General features: G+C 50.2%; 1 protein-coding gene across 2 annotated transcripts in view; it reads right to left on the bottom strand.

Moving 5' to 3' along the window:
• MGAT5 (alpha-1,6-mannosylglycoprotein 6-beta-N-acetylglucosaminyltransferase) overlaps positions 1–16961 on the bottom strand; it is an 82554-nt gene that overhangs the window by 22396 nt on the left and 43197 nt on the right. For both annotated transcript variants that reach the window (XM_038751539.1, XM_038751538.1), the window contains exons 6-9: positions 6496–6567; positions 5691–5852; positions 4245–4414; positions 1131–1265 (exon numbers count right to left, since the gene is read on the bottom strand). In XM_038751539.1, the coding sequence (XP_038607467.1) occupies positions 1131–1265; positions 4245–4414; positions 5691–5852; positions 6496–6567 (539 nt within the window). The remainder of the gene's footprint in view (positions 1–1130; positions 1266–4244; positions 4415–5690; positions 5853–6495; positions 6568–16961) is intronic.

Here is a 16961-nt window from a genome sequence, read left to right as displayed (position 1 = left end):
CAATTGGACATCTCCTTTTTGGGATAATTACTACAACGTACTGACACCAGTAAACCTCCTCTTTATGAACCCGGCCTCTCTCTCTAAGCTCAGGTGACCTCAGGGGATGATCAGGCTGGTGGCCACATCATGACCTCACTTAATCTCACGGAATGGGGTGAATTTCTGGAGTGGGCTACAAGTAGCATGGGGCTCTGGCCTTTCCGCCCTACACTGTCTCCTCTTTCCCTTTCCGATTTCCACCAGGCTTTAGAAACTTTGCCAAGGAAAGTCAATATTCAACCATGGAAAAGACCCAACTTCTTCAAACACCCCCTGCACCTCTCCACCCACTAAGTAAAATGGGAAATAGCAGGGTGGAAAAATGGCTTTTTGAAGCAAATACAGAACCAGATCTAATCAAATCAATTTCCACACAAGGAACTGAGCTTCAGCGCCAGGAAGAAAGCAGGAGGTTGGTTACTTTAGAACTAAAGCCCAGCAAGTCACTCTGCTCTCTTAACCCTTTGAATCCAGGAAAAAGTCCAGGGAGGTCTGGTAAATTTGAGTCCCACTGAGAGAAGGGGTTTCAGCTCTTTGTTCTCCAAGAGTTTGGGAAATCAAAGGAGGTGAACTTTGCACATGCACAGTGAATAGCAAATAGCAAACAGCCCCTGCAAAGCCCTAAATCCCCATAGCATTTCCTCAGGGGTTTCGTCCTTGCAAATCCAAGCCTCACCCAAGGGGCCTTGGACTTTCATTGTCCGGTCCATCAGAGGTGGGAGGGGGCTGGGAGGCATCAATAGCTGCAGCAACATGATTGGGCACTAACCCGCTGTTAAGGAAGCAGGGTTGGCACTTCTGGATTCACCCACTGACCTTTTGAAACAGGATGATGGGGTGGGAAGACAGGAGGAGGGTAGCGAGAGCTCACTCACTTACTCTGCGGAGGAGGCGGAGGGAGACAGTCAGGGAAGATGACCCACAGAAGGGCACCCAGATGGTGGTACCGTGGCTCTGACGCAGTAAAGTCTGCAGCCTTCACCCATTGCCGCATCCATACACCGCCCGTGGCACGCGTCCCAGGCCGCAAATAGGTATCCTGTCACCTCAGCCCCCACGTGGCGGAAGCCGAGCCGGGCAGCACTTACTGGTAGTGGACCCAGGACGGACCGAGGGTTTTCTTGAACTGCGTGAGTCCCACAATGTCGATGTAAATCAGCTCCACCACTTTGTCCCCTTGGGTAGGGCATCCGGACCTGTTCCCTACGACCTTCTTCATGATCCTGGGGGAAAGAGAGGGAACACCGTCACATCAGGAATGGCACCTGGGGCAAATGGCGACTTTTCTCGGCCAAGCCTCTGCCCCAGGGCCAGCATGGGTCTACACTGGGGACCTGAGGGAGGGCCTACCTTGCATGGCTTCGGGACTGTGACTACACTGTAGGAGGGGCACTTGTACTATCCCACCTTGACTACTGCCACAGCCTCCTCACTGAGCTTTCTGCCTGCAGCCTCTCCCTCCAGTCCACACTTCACTCTGCTGCCTGGGTCATTTTTCTAAAAAACTATTCTACACTCATCTCCCCCATCCTCAAAAACTTCCAAAGGTTTCCCATCTAGCTCCACATCAAGCAGAAACTCCTCACCATAGGCTTTAAGGCCCTCAAACAGCTCCCTCCCTCCTATTTAAACTCACTCCTGTCCCACCACAACCCAGTCAACACAGTTCACTCCGCTGAGTGCAACCTACTGATGGGGCCTCAATCTTTTCTCTCTCTCCCTCCCTCTCTTTCACCACTGAGCCCTTGCTCATGCTCTCTCTCTCTGCCTGGAACTCTGTCTTCCCTTCACATGTCACTCTCCCCCATCATCTCTCCTCCAGAGACTAACTTCCCTGACTAAATTCTCATTCCCCTATTTGCTCTCCCTTCTGCACTGCCTTTGCACTAGGGTCCTTACCCTTAAGCACTTTTATACACCCTCCACCTCTAGCCCCACAGCAACTTATATTTTGTTGCTTCCCCTACCTGTAATTTATTAAATGTCTGTCTCCCCTACTAGAGTGTAAGTGACATTTCAGCATGGATAGTGTCTACTAACACGATTGTACTCTCCCAAGTGATTAGTGCAGTGCAGTGCACAAAGTAAGTGCAATCAATACCACTGATTGAGACTGCAAGCTCGTTGTGGGCAAGGAACGTGTCTGTTTATTGTTATAATGTGCTCTCCCAAGCACTTAGTACAGTGCTTTGCACAGAGGAAGCACTCAATAAATACAATTGAATGAATGAATGAATAAATGAATGATTAGTTGAGCACAGGCATAGAGGGACTGGGGCTGTCTGGACAGGAATGAGAAAGTCCAGTGAATTAGGTCTCAGGGACAATGGGGACAGGGCAGCCACCTGATGGAACATGGACAAGAAACACGGAGAAGCTTTTGGAGGCTTTAAATCTGCATCCTTTCCCTCAGAACGGATCTTCCCTTCTCCCTTAGAGTGGCTCTCTCCTCTTCTCAGAGAGTATCTCCCCTTTCCACTCAGAGTAAATCTCCCCCGCTCCTCAGAATGGATCTTCCCTTTCCCCCACAGCATACCACCCCTTCCCCAGAGGCCCCAGGGAGTCTACAGGGAGCAGCATCGGTGACACTGGATTCTCTGGAGTTTCTGTAAATTGTATGTCTTCTTGCTCCAGGATTGGAAAGTTTGGGGTATCTCTGCCCAATGAGAGACTCCAGGCTATTTTCTTACAAATCCCAATTTCATCCCATGATCTCTCATCTTTGTGACTGGGTCTCTTGTGACCTATCAATCTCTTATCCCCATGTCTCTGGTTCTGGTCTCTGGAGCAGTGTCCAGTGTCTGGGGGACACAGCCTAGCCTCCCCACTGCATCACCTGATCTCAGAGTCATTATAAGCAGCAGCAGCCCGGCTCCTGGCCAAGATTATTCTCTCTTAAGCTGCGACTCTCAGATATTTTCCTGAGCAGTGACAAAGAGGTGGGGGTGCAGGAATGGAAGGAGGAAGGGCAGGGGTGTGTATGGGTGTGTGTATGTGAGTGTTACTGAGGGCAGTGAAACTGAGAGCCAGAGGGGCTCACTGACCAGTTCAGAGATTGAAGTCTGTTGGCTGAAGGAGGAACAGCCTTCTCTCTGATCTCCCATCCTCCTGTCTCTCCCCACTTCAATCCACACTTCACGTCGCTGCCCGGATCGTCTCTGTGCAGAAACGCTTTGGGCATGTTACTCCCCTCCTCAAAAATCTCCAGTGGCTACCAATCAACCTACGCATCAGGCAGAAACTCCTCACCCTGGGCTTCAAGGCTGTCCATCACCTCGCCCCCTCCTACCTCACCTCCCTTCTCTCCTTCTCCAGCCCAGCCCACACCCTCCGCTCCTCTGCCTCTAATCTCCTCACTGTGCCTCTTTCTCGCCTGTCCCACAGTCGACCCCTGGCCCACGTCCTCCCCTGGCCTGGAATGCCCTCCCTCCACACATCCACCAAGCTAGTTCTCTTCCTCCCTTCAAAGCCCTACTGAGAGCTCACCTCCTCCAGAAGGCCTTCCCAGACTGAGCCCCCTCCTTCTGCTCCCCCTCCTCCCCCTCCCCATCTCCCCCGCCTTACCTCCTTCCCCTCCCCACAGCACCTGTATATATGTATATATGTTTGTACATATTTATCACTCTATTTATTTTACTTGTACATATTTATTCTATTTATTTTATTTTGTTAACGTGTTTTGTTTTGTTGTCTCCCCCTTCTAGACTGTGAGCCCGCTATTAGGTAGGGACCGTCTCTATATGTTACTAACTTGTACTTCCCAAGCGCTTAGTACAGTGCTCTGCACACAGTAAGCACTCAATAAATACGATCGAATGAATGAATGAATGAACACCGGCTTCCCAATAATCCAGCCCCAAAAGATCACACTCCAAACAAGAACCAGCCTCTGTTTAAGGGTCTGAGTTTAGTCGGAGGTGAAAATAGGGAAGCCAGGGTTACGGTTAAGGACGGTTAAGGACCTGAAACCACAAAGACCACACTTCTCAGTGTGAACTTTATGGTTTTCACTGCAAAGGTCTGAAAGGTCAGGCAACCAAAATGGAAACGATTTCTCCTTTTCAGTATGCATGTATTCAGCTCTAGAAAACAACCTCCTTATGGCCTGTTTAGTGGATGATCAGTTTCATTTTCCTCTGTAGGAAACTCACTCTTATAGAGGCTTCGCGAGTTTACACTGTCTTCGAAAATAATGTGCTTACTCCTTGAGCTCAGCCAGGGAAGCGGAAATCCTAACGCTGTGGCCCAGCAGGTAGAGGGAGGTAATTAAGTCGCTCCACTGGACCAATTCACCGAGCGGACCCCCACTGAAGGCGTTCTCTGCGATCTTGAACCCGGACTCTTTGGTCAAGAGACCCAAGTGCACGAGGATCTGAAAAACAGGATGCACACACACATGGGCATGCACCCATACATGTGCGTGTACACACACACACACACACACACACACACACACACACACACACACACACACACACACACACACACAGTCCTGGCTAATCCTGCTCCTCACCCCTGAGCACACCAGGGGAATACATTTGCCTTCCTCATTTTCATCAGCTCCTGAGCAGGTTTGGCCCATGTGAGGAATGGACACAGAGTTCCCTTGGGGGGCGGGAGTTGGGGGGGGAGGGCACGGAGGGAGGGTCCAAGTCAGGTAAACTCCCTCCCAGCCCCCAGTGTGGTCCCTTTTCAGAGGAGGCAGCTCAGTGGTGGTTCGCTTAAAGGTGAGGCCCTCATAAGCGGGGAAGAAGATGCCCCGGGAGGGGTAGCTCTCCATCTGCTCTCAATTCAAAGGGGCTGCCGCTCTCTGGAGAAGGGGGCGGACCAGGGTCGGGAGACCCCGGGGGCTGCAGAGACCCTGAGGGTTGCTGTATTTCATTCCCATGGTTGGCTGTCAAGGGGCTGCCTGTTGGAGATTTCAACGTGCTGCACAAACGCTGAAAAATCTCCTGATAAGAGGAGTCCCACGGGTGCGCTTGCCGCGGCCATGGTATCTAATGCCAGAGCTGGCTGTCATCTAACTGGCATCTGACCCAGGGCCACTGGGGTACTGGGCAGAATGGCCCGAGGTACTGAGCACCCAGCCCCAGCAGAGCGGTGGAGTCGGGGTTGGAATGGAGCGGGTGAGTCGAGACCACCCCCAGGTCATACAGCAGTCAGTAGGGATGACTTGGTTCAGCAACAAAATGGAAAAAGATCTTCCCAATGGGTCCAAGAAGGGAAGGAGGAAACTTCAGTGGAGACTAGTGCACTGTGGCTGAAATGCCTGCAGCCCTTCTTGCCCCTCCTCTGGCCGCCTGTGGCCTCTCCAACCACTACTGTGCCACTCCTGGGTAACTGCAGCCCTTCCCACCCTGTGCTGGACCCCCACAGCACCGCCCCCCCGGCCCCTCCCATCCCACCCCTGGGCAACGGCATCCCCTTCTGCCCCTCCCACCGCACCCCTGGGCACCTGCAGCCCTTCCCATCCCACTGATGAGTCCACATGCCTTCCTGGACCAGGTATAAGCAGGAACAGCAGGATGAGGTCACCAAATTCTCAGCCAGGGCATGGAGGTGGGCTGCTCTCACCAACTCCATCTTGGATGAGACCCTTTGGAGAAAACCCACCTGCAAGGGACCACAGACCCCATCGTCCAACTCACCTTTTTCCGTTTCCTCCTCCCCAGGTTCTGCTTTTCAGCCAGGGACTTGACTGCTCCGATCCAGGCCGCAGCCATTCGCCGGATCCTCAGCGCCATCCAGCGGAACTCCTCATGCCTTTGCATCGTCCTGTAGAGCTGATCGAGATCTGTCTGGATTTCCGCCTGCAGGTCAAAACCATGGGGCTTAGGTGGGGGGTGAACTTGATCCTTGGAACAAGGTTCGGACCTGGGTGGGGTAGGGGTCACTTCAGAAATGCTTTTGGCAAACTGGGAAGCTGAACTGCAGTGGTGCCCAGAGGACGTGGCTCCCCGGATGTCCTGCAGGGGCCCAGCTGCAGAGTCATGGGCCCGGGAGGGAGCACCCATGTGGCTCAGCTGTTCCCCCAGTTGTCCTGGTGCCGGGTCCCAGGAACTAGCACCAAAATTCCCGCTTCGCAATGAGAGGGCCCTCCAGGAGCTCAGAGAACTAGGCTCCACACTCCAAGTGGGCAGAGTCCTCAGGGGACAGTGGGCGGCTGAGGCCAGGACTCAGGAGACAGGGTGCCAGCAGGGCCAGTAGCCATCCGAGACTCATTCTGCCACCCAGGCACCAGCTACCTCCAGGCAGGGAGGGAGGTGGCAGAGAGGCTGGAGGAGGCACAGGATGGGTTAGGCTCAGGGCAGGGCAAGAGCAGGGCAGGGAGGGGAAGGGGCAGGCCAGAATGGGCAAGCCTAGGGACTGGGCAGCATGGGGTAGTGGCAGGTGGATCATCTTAGATGCCTTTTCATTCATAAAGCCCCTGGGGTATGAAGAATCCAATCTCACCATTGCCTTCTGATCCGTTTCTTCATTGGGGTTCCTTGCTCTCCACTGTAAACGAGGGCACCAGTTTTCCACCTGGAAAAGTGAGAGGCTGGGGCTGACTGGCTCTGCCTGACTCTGGGCTGAGGCTCTTGTCGGGCCTTAAGATTAGGGTGCTGAACCCTGGAGACGGTCTGAGTACACCCTCCACTCGCCAGCTGGGTTGGACCTCATCCCCCCTCCTTCCCTTCCCCCACTGCCAGGGAGGATGTAGCCAACACCCCCCTGACCACCCATGGCCCAGTCCCGGCAACGGAGGTTTCGTCCCTGTATCTGCCAGTGCTGCTCTGCCGGAGGAAGAAGTAATGGGCTTAGGTTGTGGGGCCCTAGGTGGTCCTGGCCAGTAGAGGGTACCGGCCTCCAGGCCTCGCTCCTCCAGGATGAAAGAGCAAGTGGCCACAGCTGCAGCCACAGCATGGCTGGTAACTACCGCTGACAGAAAACTGCCACTTAACTGCCACTCAAGTCCATTTCCCAATTCTTCAACCACTTTGAGTGTGTGTGTGGACTGATAGGTGGCACAGTAGGGGATACTGCTGAGGGGGCACACAGAGGTACTCTGTTCCACAGCCAGAGAGCACCACCTGGTTTCCCACCAAAGACCCCAACCATCATTTCAGAGGATGTGAGTGTTTCTGCCTCCGGCCTATCTGCTCTTTGGTCTACACTCCGTCCCGCTGCATGAATCGTCTTCCGGAAACATCCTTCAGACACATCTCTTTCTCCTCAAAAAACTCCAAAGTCTGCCCATCTCCCTCTGTGCTAAGCTGCCACTCAAGCATTGACCACTGGCTTCCAGTCTCTCCCCTAGGTTGCTCCCTGCCCTCCCCGATGCTCACTTTGTCATTGGACCTCACTCCCAACTCTCCAGTCTCCAATTTCTCACTCCAAACTGTTCCCTCAGTTTGGAATTCCCTTGGCAAAATCCACCAGAACACAACTCTCCCCATCTTCAAATCCCTTCTAAACTCCAGGAAGGCTTCCAGAGGAAGCCTTCACCAATTCATTCAAGACACCCCAGTTGCACCAATCCACAAACATCCTTAGTATTCGTGTACATGAGTTTACTTTTATTTATTTGTGTGCTTACATATACACATATATGTATATGTAAGTATGCATTGATTTGTAGATTCAATACAAGGTAGAAATAAAGCAGCACGGTCTAGTGAAAAGAGCAGGGGCCTGGGAGCCAGAGGACCTGGATTCTAATCTCATCTACACCATGTTCCACCATGTACCTGCTGTGTGATTTTGGGCGAGTCACTTCATTTCTCTGCGCCTCAGTTCTCTCATCTGCAAAATGGGGATTCAATACCCATTCTCCCTCCTCCTTAGATAGTGAACCCCACATGGGACCTGACTATCGTGTACCTACCCCAGAGCTTAATACAGTGCTTGGAATATAGTTACCGCTTAGCAAAAAACACAGTTTTTATTATTGTTATTCAAGTACTTACTCAGATATTTTATTCTAATGTGTTTTCTCCTCTGTCCTCATTCTTCCTCCTGCTCCCACTATGTGTAAATAATTGCTGACCGCCTGACCCCCACATTAGACTGTAATCAGTCAATCAATCAATGGTATTTATTGAGATCTTACTGTGTGCTGACCACTGTACTAAGTGTTTGAAAGAGTACCATACAACAAAGTAGGTGGACATGATCCCTGCCCTCAAAGAGCTTACAGTCTAGGGACAGGGTAAATTCCTTGAGGTCAGGAAATGTTCCTGTCTCTGCCACACTCTCCCAAGCACTTAGTACACCACTTCCTCCTCAGTAAGTGCTTGAAAAATACCAAAAATAACTTCCCCAGAAAAACTCAGCTCAACAGCAGGTTTCTGAGCTAGAAACTCCCATCTCACCACAAAGAAAGAAGTCATATAGGAAAGAAAGAATCACCACAAGCCAGGAGCAATAACCAAGTGAAAAACTGAAACTCTCTCTGCATGTGGGAAATTAACCAACAGAAAGCAAGAAAGAACATGCCCTCCCTCCTCCTTCTTCCTCTCCTCCTCTCCGCCCACCATCACGTTTCCCCTTTAGTGGCTGTCCTGAGAACTGAAAAGGCCCCTCCTCCCTACACCAAGAAACTTCCATATTCATTGGAAAGAAAATGCAATCTAGGTGTGCCCTTGAGTATGAGTCTTCCCCGGCGATGGCCCCTAAGAACAAGTCTTTTTCCCTGAAGAGTCAGGGAGGGGCTCTGAAAACTCAAGCTCACGGGGCTAGGGGAACAAGGCTGAAAAGCATTCTGTGTTCACTAGGACATTCCAAGTTACCTAAGATATTCTGTGTCCACTTGGACATTCCATGTTCATGAGGCCTGGTGATCAGTTAGCTCTGATGCCACCAGCAGGTCTGTTTTATCCACTGACCAATATGGGCAGTTTCCGAGGTCTCACACACAATGCCCGATGGTGGGACCCCTTCCTCTGCCTCTGCCACTCCCTCCTGCCCCCTTCCAGCATTCTTCAGGCCAAAGGGGTGAGAGAGCATGTCCCAGGGTGAGGCAGATCTTAGTCTAGGACCTCTGCCATACCTGCTCAAACCCACATAATTCAACCACAACCCTACCATGGTGACAAGAATTCCACGATGACCGTGTTGAGGGTTGCTACCACAGAGCCGGTCAACAAAACAACCCACTAAATTGTCAGACACATAAGCCGGCGATGCTGAGGGAAACATTCCCTTCCTCTCCTCCTCCTCCTCCCCTCCTCTTTCTCCTCCATTTCCTCTCCCTCCTCCTTCCCCCTCCTCTTCAGAGTCAGGCCAGGCAGAGCCAGTTCTCACATTAACTCCAAGGCAGAAACAAACACCTCAGAGGAGCAATGTTGCTCAAATATTGCTTCCCTAAATGGCATTTTGGGAAAATACTTCTGAAACCTAACTGCTCAGCCTTCTGCAGCTGACATGGAATTTAAGAGTCCCTGGGCTGGCTCCAGGAAGCCAAGGATGAGCCGGTCGGTCACGTAACAAAAAACAAAGTGACCTTTGACGTAAGTCAAAGTCACCCCACACAAAACAGTGCTTGGAAAATGCTGGCTGCTGACTCCCGGCAGCAGGAGCTTTGATGTGGATTTCCAGCCAGGCTGTGGGAAAGGATGTGGAACAGATTCTATGCAGTCCTTTACATTGCTACTCCAAGTGACTGCAAGCCATCAGGATGTGAGTGAGTGAGGGGTCTGAGGCCCATCACCTCGCCCCCTCCTACCTCACCCTCCCTTCTTCTACAGCCCAGCCCGCACCCTCCGCCCCTCTGCCGCTAACCTCCTCAGTGGGCCTCATTCTCACCTGTCCCACTGTTGACCCCTGGCCCACATCCTTCCCCTGGCCTGGAATGTCCTCCCTCCACACATCTGCCAAATTAGCTCTCTTCCTCCCTTCAAAGCCCTACTGAGAGCTCACCTCCTCCAGGAGGCCTTCCCAGACTGAGCCCCCTTCTTCTCCCCTCCTCCCCATCCCCCCACCTTACCTCCTTCCCCTCCCCACAGCACTTGTATATATGTTTGTACAGATTTATTACTCTGCTTATGTTACTTGTACATATTTACCATTCTATGTATTTTGTGAATGATGATGCATCTAGCTTTATTTCTATTTATTCTGATGACCTGACACCTGTCCACTTGTTTTGTTTTGTCGTCTGTTTCCCCCTTCTAGACTGTGAGCCCGTTGTTGGGTAGGGACTGTCTCTATATGTTGCCAACTCGTGCTTCCCAAGTGCTTAGTCCAGTGCTCTGCACACAGTAAGCGCTCAATAAATACGATTGAATGAATGAATGAATAAATAGCCTAGGAACCTTCTTTTTCCTCATTCTTTGAGGGGAGAGTTCTCCTCAAGCTGTAGGACCCCTGAGTGACTACTGGGGGCAATAGTGGGGTGGCCCTGCATCTTTGGGAGAATTTCCTCTGGCCTCACTCTTTATCCTGGGAGGACTCCAGGTCAGGGGCGAGGAGTCAGTGCGGTCACTGAATAAAAAGTGACCGACAAGGTGCCTTAGGTGGAAAAATATCTCAAAAGTGAACATGTCTCAGGATTTTCTCCAAATTGATGATATTCAGCTTTCTCTGCCTGGCATTGAGACAGATTTGCTCCCTGCTGGTTTCTTGGACAGGGGGCCAAGTAACTCCGCTGGAGGCACCTGGGTGCTATGGCCCCTGGCACAAGCCCATTCCAACCTGGCTCTGGGTGGGAAGGTACATTCCAACCCAAATGGCTTCTCGGAGAGAGGGTCAAGTGAACACTCTCACTCCCTGTGCAGAGCACAATTCCCCAGAACCACAACCCTGGTGAGGCCTCAGCCCCAAAAGGCTGAATAGCTAAAAAGCCCATGGACATTCATCATCCACTAGGACCCATGGTCAGTTAGCTTGAAGGCCCCATGCAGGGCTGCTGGGTCCCCGACAGGGCCGCACTGTGGGACCCCTAGACCCTCTGGTCCTGTCTCTCCCCTCCAATCCCCACCCGCTGCACTGGTCTGGTAGAACCTCTGAGCACTGGGCAGGGCGTTAGGGGTGTTGCAGAGATTCATTCATTCATTCATTCAATCGTATTTATTGAGCGCTTACTGTGTGCAGAGCACTGGACTAAGTGCTTGGGAAGTACAAGTCGGCAACATATAGAGACAGTCCCTACCCAACAACAGGCTCACAGTCTAGAAGGGGGAGACAGACAACAAACAAAACATGTGGACAGGTGTCAAGTCGTCAGAGCAAATAGAATTAAAGCTAAATGCATATCATTAACAAAATAAATAGAATAGTAAATATGTACAAGTAAAATAAATAGAGTAATAAATCTGTACAAACATATATACAGGTGCTGTAGGGCGGGGGGCGGGGGCAATGTGAGGAGGAGAGGAAAAAGGATGGGCCACATCTACCCAGTGAGGCTTGTCTAGCTTGGGCATGGACAGGCAAACCACCCTGAAACCTAGGGTCCAAGAGAAGGTGACCACCTGTTGGGAGGGACTCATGTGGTTTGGCCAGCTCTGGCAGAACACACCCAGTCGTGTTCAGCTCTCCAAACATGTATTCACATGGAGAGATTAGCTTTTACTGCACCCCTCTGGTCACTGGATTAACCGGTTCTTGGATTAACCATGAATACTACAAACTGGCTTTGGTCCAAACCATCCCAAGGCCCACCCAGGACCCAGGAGACAACTCATGCCAGGTGAGGGGGGCTGGGGCTGGCACTGCTTGGTCAGATGCCATAATCAAAGATCCAAGGTTTGTGTCTGTGTCCCCAAAGCTCTTGTTCTGCTTTCCTTTTCTGGGTGGAGTTGAGGCCTCCGAGGGGTGTCAGAACCTTCGATTGTTATGTCCATAGCTACACTCCATTACTACCGCTGATTTCTTCTGCTGTCTGTCTTCTCCACTAGACTGTAAGCTTTCACTATACTTTCCCAAGTGCTAATAATAATAATTGCATTTGTTAAGTGCTTACTATAAGCCAGGAACTGTACTAAGCGCTGGGGATACAAGCAAATTGAGTTGGACGCAGTCCCTGTTCCATGTGGGGCTCACAGTTTCAATCCCTGTTTTCCAGATGAGGTAACTGAGGCACAGAGAAATGAGGTAACTTGCCCAAGCTCAAACAGCAGACAAGTGGTGGAGCCAGGATTAGAACCCCTGGCCTCATGACTCCCAGGTATGTGTTATACCCACGATGCCATGCTGCTTCTCAGTGCTCTGCATACAGTGAATACCACTGATCGATTAACAGTAGGAATGGAGGAATAGGGTGAGAAAAATCACATCATTTCTGAACAAGAATCACTGAAAAAAGGCTGTACCTGAGCTTGGAGCAACTGTGTTTCTCAGCCCCTGGTTCTGCTCCACAGCATTAAACATGCTTGTACCCAGAGACGGACAGGCAGGTTTCTGTTGGGGAGTGGGGAGGCGGGGAGGGGGTAATGTGGCTGAGCAACATGGCTGGCAGCGGTGTCTAAAAGATAGAGCACGGGCCTAAGAGTCAGAGGACGTGGGTTCTATTCCTGGATCCACCACTTGTCCACGGTGTGACCTTGAACAAGTCACTTCACTTCTCTGTGCCTCAGTTACCTCATCTGTAAAATTCATTCATTCATTCAATCATATTTATTGAGCGCTTACTGTATGCAGAGCACTGTACTAAGCGCTTGGAAAGTACAATTTGGCAACAAACAGAGACAGTGTCCTACCCAACAACAGGCTCACAGTCTAGAGGGGGGAGACAGACAACAAAACAAAACAAGCAGACAGGTGTCAATACCATCAAAATAGATAAATAGAATAATAGATTTATACACATCATTAATAAAATAAATCGAGTAATAAATATGTACAAATATACAAATGCGCTGTGGGGAGGGGAAGGGGGAAGGGCAGAGGGAGGGAGTGGGGGCGGTGGGGGGGAGGAGGAGCAGAAGAAAAAGGGGTAGGGCTCAGTCTGGGAAGGCCTCCTGGAGGAGGTGAGCTCTCAGTAGGGCTTTGAAGGGAGGAAGAGAGCTAGTTTGGCGGATGTGTGGAGGGAGGGCATCCCAGGACAGAGGTAGGACATGGGCCAGGGGTCGACGGCGGGACGGGTGAGAACGAGGCACAGTGAGGAGGTTAGTGGCAGAGGAGTGGAGTGTGCGGGCTGGGCTGTAGAAGAAGAGAAGGGAGGTGAGGTAGGAGGGGCAAGGTGACGGAAAGCTCTGAAGCCAATAGTGAGGAGTTTTTGCTTCATGCGAAGGTTGACAGGCAACCACTGGAGATTTGTGAGGAGGGGACTGACATGCCCAGAGCATTTCTGTAGAAAAATAATCTGGGCAGCAAAGTGGAGTATAGACTGAAGGGGGAAGAGACAGAAGGATGGGAGATCAGAAAGGAGGCTGATGCAGTAATCCAGTCGGGATAGGATGAGAGATTGAACCAACAAGGTGGCGGTTTGGATGGAGAGGAAAGGGCGGATCTTGGCGATGTTGTGAAGGTGAGAACGGCAGGTTTTGGTGACGGACTGGATGTGTAGGGTGAATGAGAGAGCGGAGTCAAGGATGACACCAAGGTTGTGGGCTTGTGAGACAGGAAGGATGGTAGTGCCGTCCACAGTGATGGGAAAGTCAGGGAGAGGGCAGGGTTTGGGAGGGAAGCCAAGGACTTCAGTCTTGGACATGTTGTGTTTTAGGTGACGGGCGGACATCCAGGTGGAGATGTTCTGAAGGCAGGAGGAGATACGAGCCTGGAAAGAGGGAGAGAGAACCAGGGAGGAGATGTAGATTTGGGTGTCATCTGCGTAGAGGTGATAGTTGAAGCCGTGGGATCGAATGAGTTCACCAAGGGAGTGAGTATGGATGGAGAACAGAAGGGGACCAAGAACTGACCCTTGAGGAACCCCTACAGTAAGGGGGTGGGATTGGAGGGGGAGGAGGAGCCCGCGAAGGAGACTGAGAATGTATGGCCAGAGAGATAAGAAGAGAACCAGGAGAGAATGGAGTCTGTGAAGCCAAGCCTGGATAATCTGTTGAGGAGAAGGGGATCATCTACAGTGTCAAAAGCAGTGTCATGGAGTATAAGATTGTGAGCCCCATGTGGGACAGGGACTGTGTCCAACCTGAATAGCTTATATCTACCCCAGTGCTTAGAACAGCGCCTGGCACATGATACCCACTTAACAAATACCATTAAGAAAAAGCGCTGAACATGGCTGGATGACAAGGCTGAACATGGCTTAACAGCATGGCTGAACAACATGGAAGAACAACACGACCGATAGTAGCTGAACAACACAGATGAACGAGGCTGAGCTAAAAGACAACGCTAAACGACAGGGCTGAGCAATCGATCGATCAATGGATTTCTTGTGGGCTTACTGCGTGCAGAACACTGAACACACTGAACTAAGTGCTAGGGAGAGTACAATACAATAGAGTTTGTTGACAGGGTCCCTGCCCATAAGGAATTTACAATCTAGAGCGGGAGAATGACACCAAGAAAAATAATATCGACAGGAGAAATGGGAGAATGTAAAGATGTGAACCTAAGTGCTCCGGGTTGGGGTGAACATCAAGTGCCTAAGGGGTTTAGATCAAAGAGCATAGGCAAATAGAGGAAATGAGGGCTGAGTCAGGAAAGGTCTCTTGGAGGAAATGTGATTTTAGGAGGGTTTTGAGGGAGGGGAGAGCGGTGGTCTGTCAGATAGAAAGCAGGAAGGGGCTTGGGACCAGAGGGAGGATGCGGGCAATGAGATCAAGGTTCAGTGAGTAGATTGGTGTGGGAGCAGCCAAGTGTGCCAGCTGGGTTGTAGTCGGAGAGCACTGTAACCTAACGGAAAGAACTTGGGCCTGGGAGTCAGAGGACCTGGGTTCTAATCCCGGCTCTTCCACCTAACTGTTCTGTGACCTTGGGAGAATCACTTAGCATCTTTGTGCCTCAGTTCCATCATCAGCACTTATGTACACATCTGTAATTTATTTATTTGTATTGACATCTGTTTCCCCCCTCTAGTCTGTAAGGTCACTGTGGGCAGAGAATGTGTCTACTTATTGTAGTATCGTACTCTCCCAAGCGTTTAATACAGTGTTCTGCACACAGTAAGCTCTTGATAAATGTGACTGACTGACTGACTGAATGAATAATAACAATGATAATAATTGTTGTATTTGTTAAGCTCTTACTATGCGTCAAGTACTGTCCTAAATGCTGGAGAAGACACAAGATTATTGGGTCAGTCCCTGCCCCACAAAGATTCATAATCTAAGTAAGAAGGGAAACAGGTATTAAGTCCCCATTTTATTGATGAGGTAACAGAGGCACAGAGAATTAAAGTCACTTGCCCCAGTTCACACAGCTGGCAGGTTGAAGAGTAGGGATTAGAACCCAGGTTCTCTGACTCCCGGGCAAAAGCCCTTTCTACTAGGTCATGCTACTCCTCAGTCCTTGGCATAAAATAAGTGCTTAAATACCACAATTATTATTATTGTCAGCGAAATAAGGTATAAGAGGGAGAACTGATTGAATGCCTTATAGCCAGTGGTAAGGAGTTCTTCTATACTATCAAGGTGGATTGGCAATTGTTGGAGGTTTTTGAAGAGTGGAAAGCTAGACGGAATTTTTTTTTTAGAAAAATGATCTGGACAGCAGAGTCAAGTAAGGACTGGAGAGAGGAGAGAGACAAGAGGCTGATGCAATAGTCAAGATGGCACTTAAGTCCTTGGATCAAAGGAAATAGCAGTGTTAATAGCCAGGGAGGATGATGGTGTTGTGTACAGTAGTGGGAAAGTTACGGGGAGTTCAGCCATCCCCGAAGAGCATGGCTCTACTAAGAGCTTTTGTTGGCAGCTCCTCACTGGATCTCAGAAGCCACAATGATGACCTGATTGTCAAGATGTTTATTAATAATAATAATAATAATAATAACGACAATAATTGTGGCACATGTTAAGCGCTAAGCAGTATATTTCAAACTGGGGTTTATACAAGACATTCAGGTCAGACAGAGTCCCTATCCCTCATAGAGTTTACAATCTAGGTAGGGGGGAGAAGAGATATTTAATTTCCATTCTACAGATGAGGAAACTGAGGCACTGAGAAGTTAGGTGACTTCCCAAGGTCACACAACAGGGAAGTTGTAGAGCTGGAATTAGAACCCAGGGCCTCTGACTCTCAGGCCCAGGCTCTCTCCACTAGGCCCAGCTCCACCACTTGTCTGCTGTGTGACTTTGGGCAAGTCACTAAATTTTTCTGTGCCTCAGTTACCTCATCTGTAAAATGGGGATTAAGACTGTGAGCCTCACGTGGGACAACCTGATTATCTTGTATCTACCCCAGCGCTTAGAACAGTGCTTGGCACATAGTAAGCGCTTATCAAATGCCATTATGATTATGATTATTATGATTATTATTAGGCCACACAGGTGGGGAACTGAAATGGCCAGAGCTTGCTAGTGGCCATGACACGCTACGGTGGTCCAGCCCCATCTAAGGCACTCTAAAAGGTCATCCTTTCTAGCCTGACTCCTCTGTTTGGGCAGAGCCAGAGCTTTGGGCTTCCAGCGTGGCAGTCAGCCAATCAAACTCCCTGAAAACACTTTCACCAGAATAGGTGCAGGTTGCTTGCTTTGTGCCAACTTTGAAAACCATGGGGATCGGCACTGTTCTTAAACTTGACTTGTACTTCATATCGATGTGGCCCCTAAATGCCTAAATGCTTGAAATACTGCAGCTGTGAGGACTGACTGTAGGCAGTATCCAAAAAGTCATGATGTATGGACGTGGAAAAGCAATTTTTTCACTGTAATATATGGACAAAGAAATAATGAGCATAGTTCTCTGATTTAGGGGGGGCTAATCTGGAGACCTAGGCATGAACCCCAAAGTCATTCATTCATTCAATCATATTTATTGAGCGCTTACTGTGTATAGAGCACTATACTAAGCACTTAGAAGAGTACAATACAACA

This window comes from Tachyglossus aculeatus, chromosome 9 (genome assembly GCF_015852505.1).
Source record: "Tachyglossus aculeatus isolate mTacAcu1 chromosome 9, mTacAcu1.pri, whole genome shotgun sequence".
Taxonomy (NCBI): domain Eukaryota; kingdom Metazoa; phylum Chordata; class Mammalia; order Monotremata; family Tachyglossidae; genus Tachyglossus; species Tachyglossus aculeatus.
Note: the sequence above shows the minus strand (reverse complement) of the source record. Positions and strands in the feature narration are given on the sequence as shown.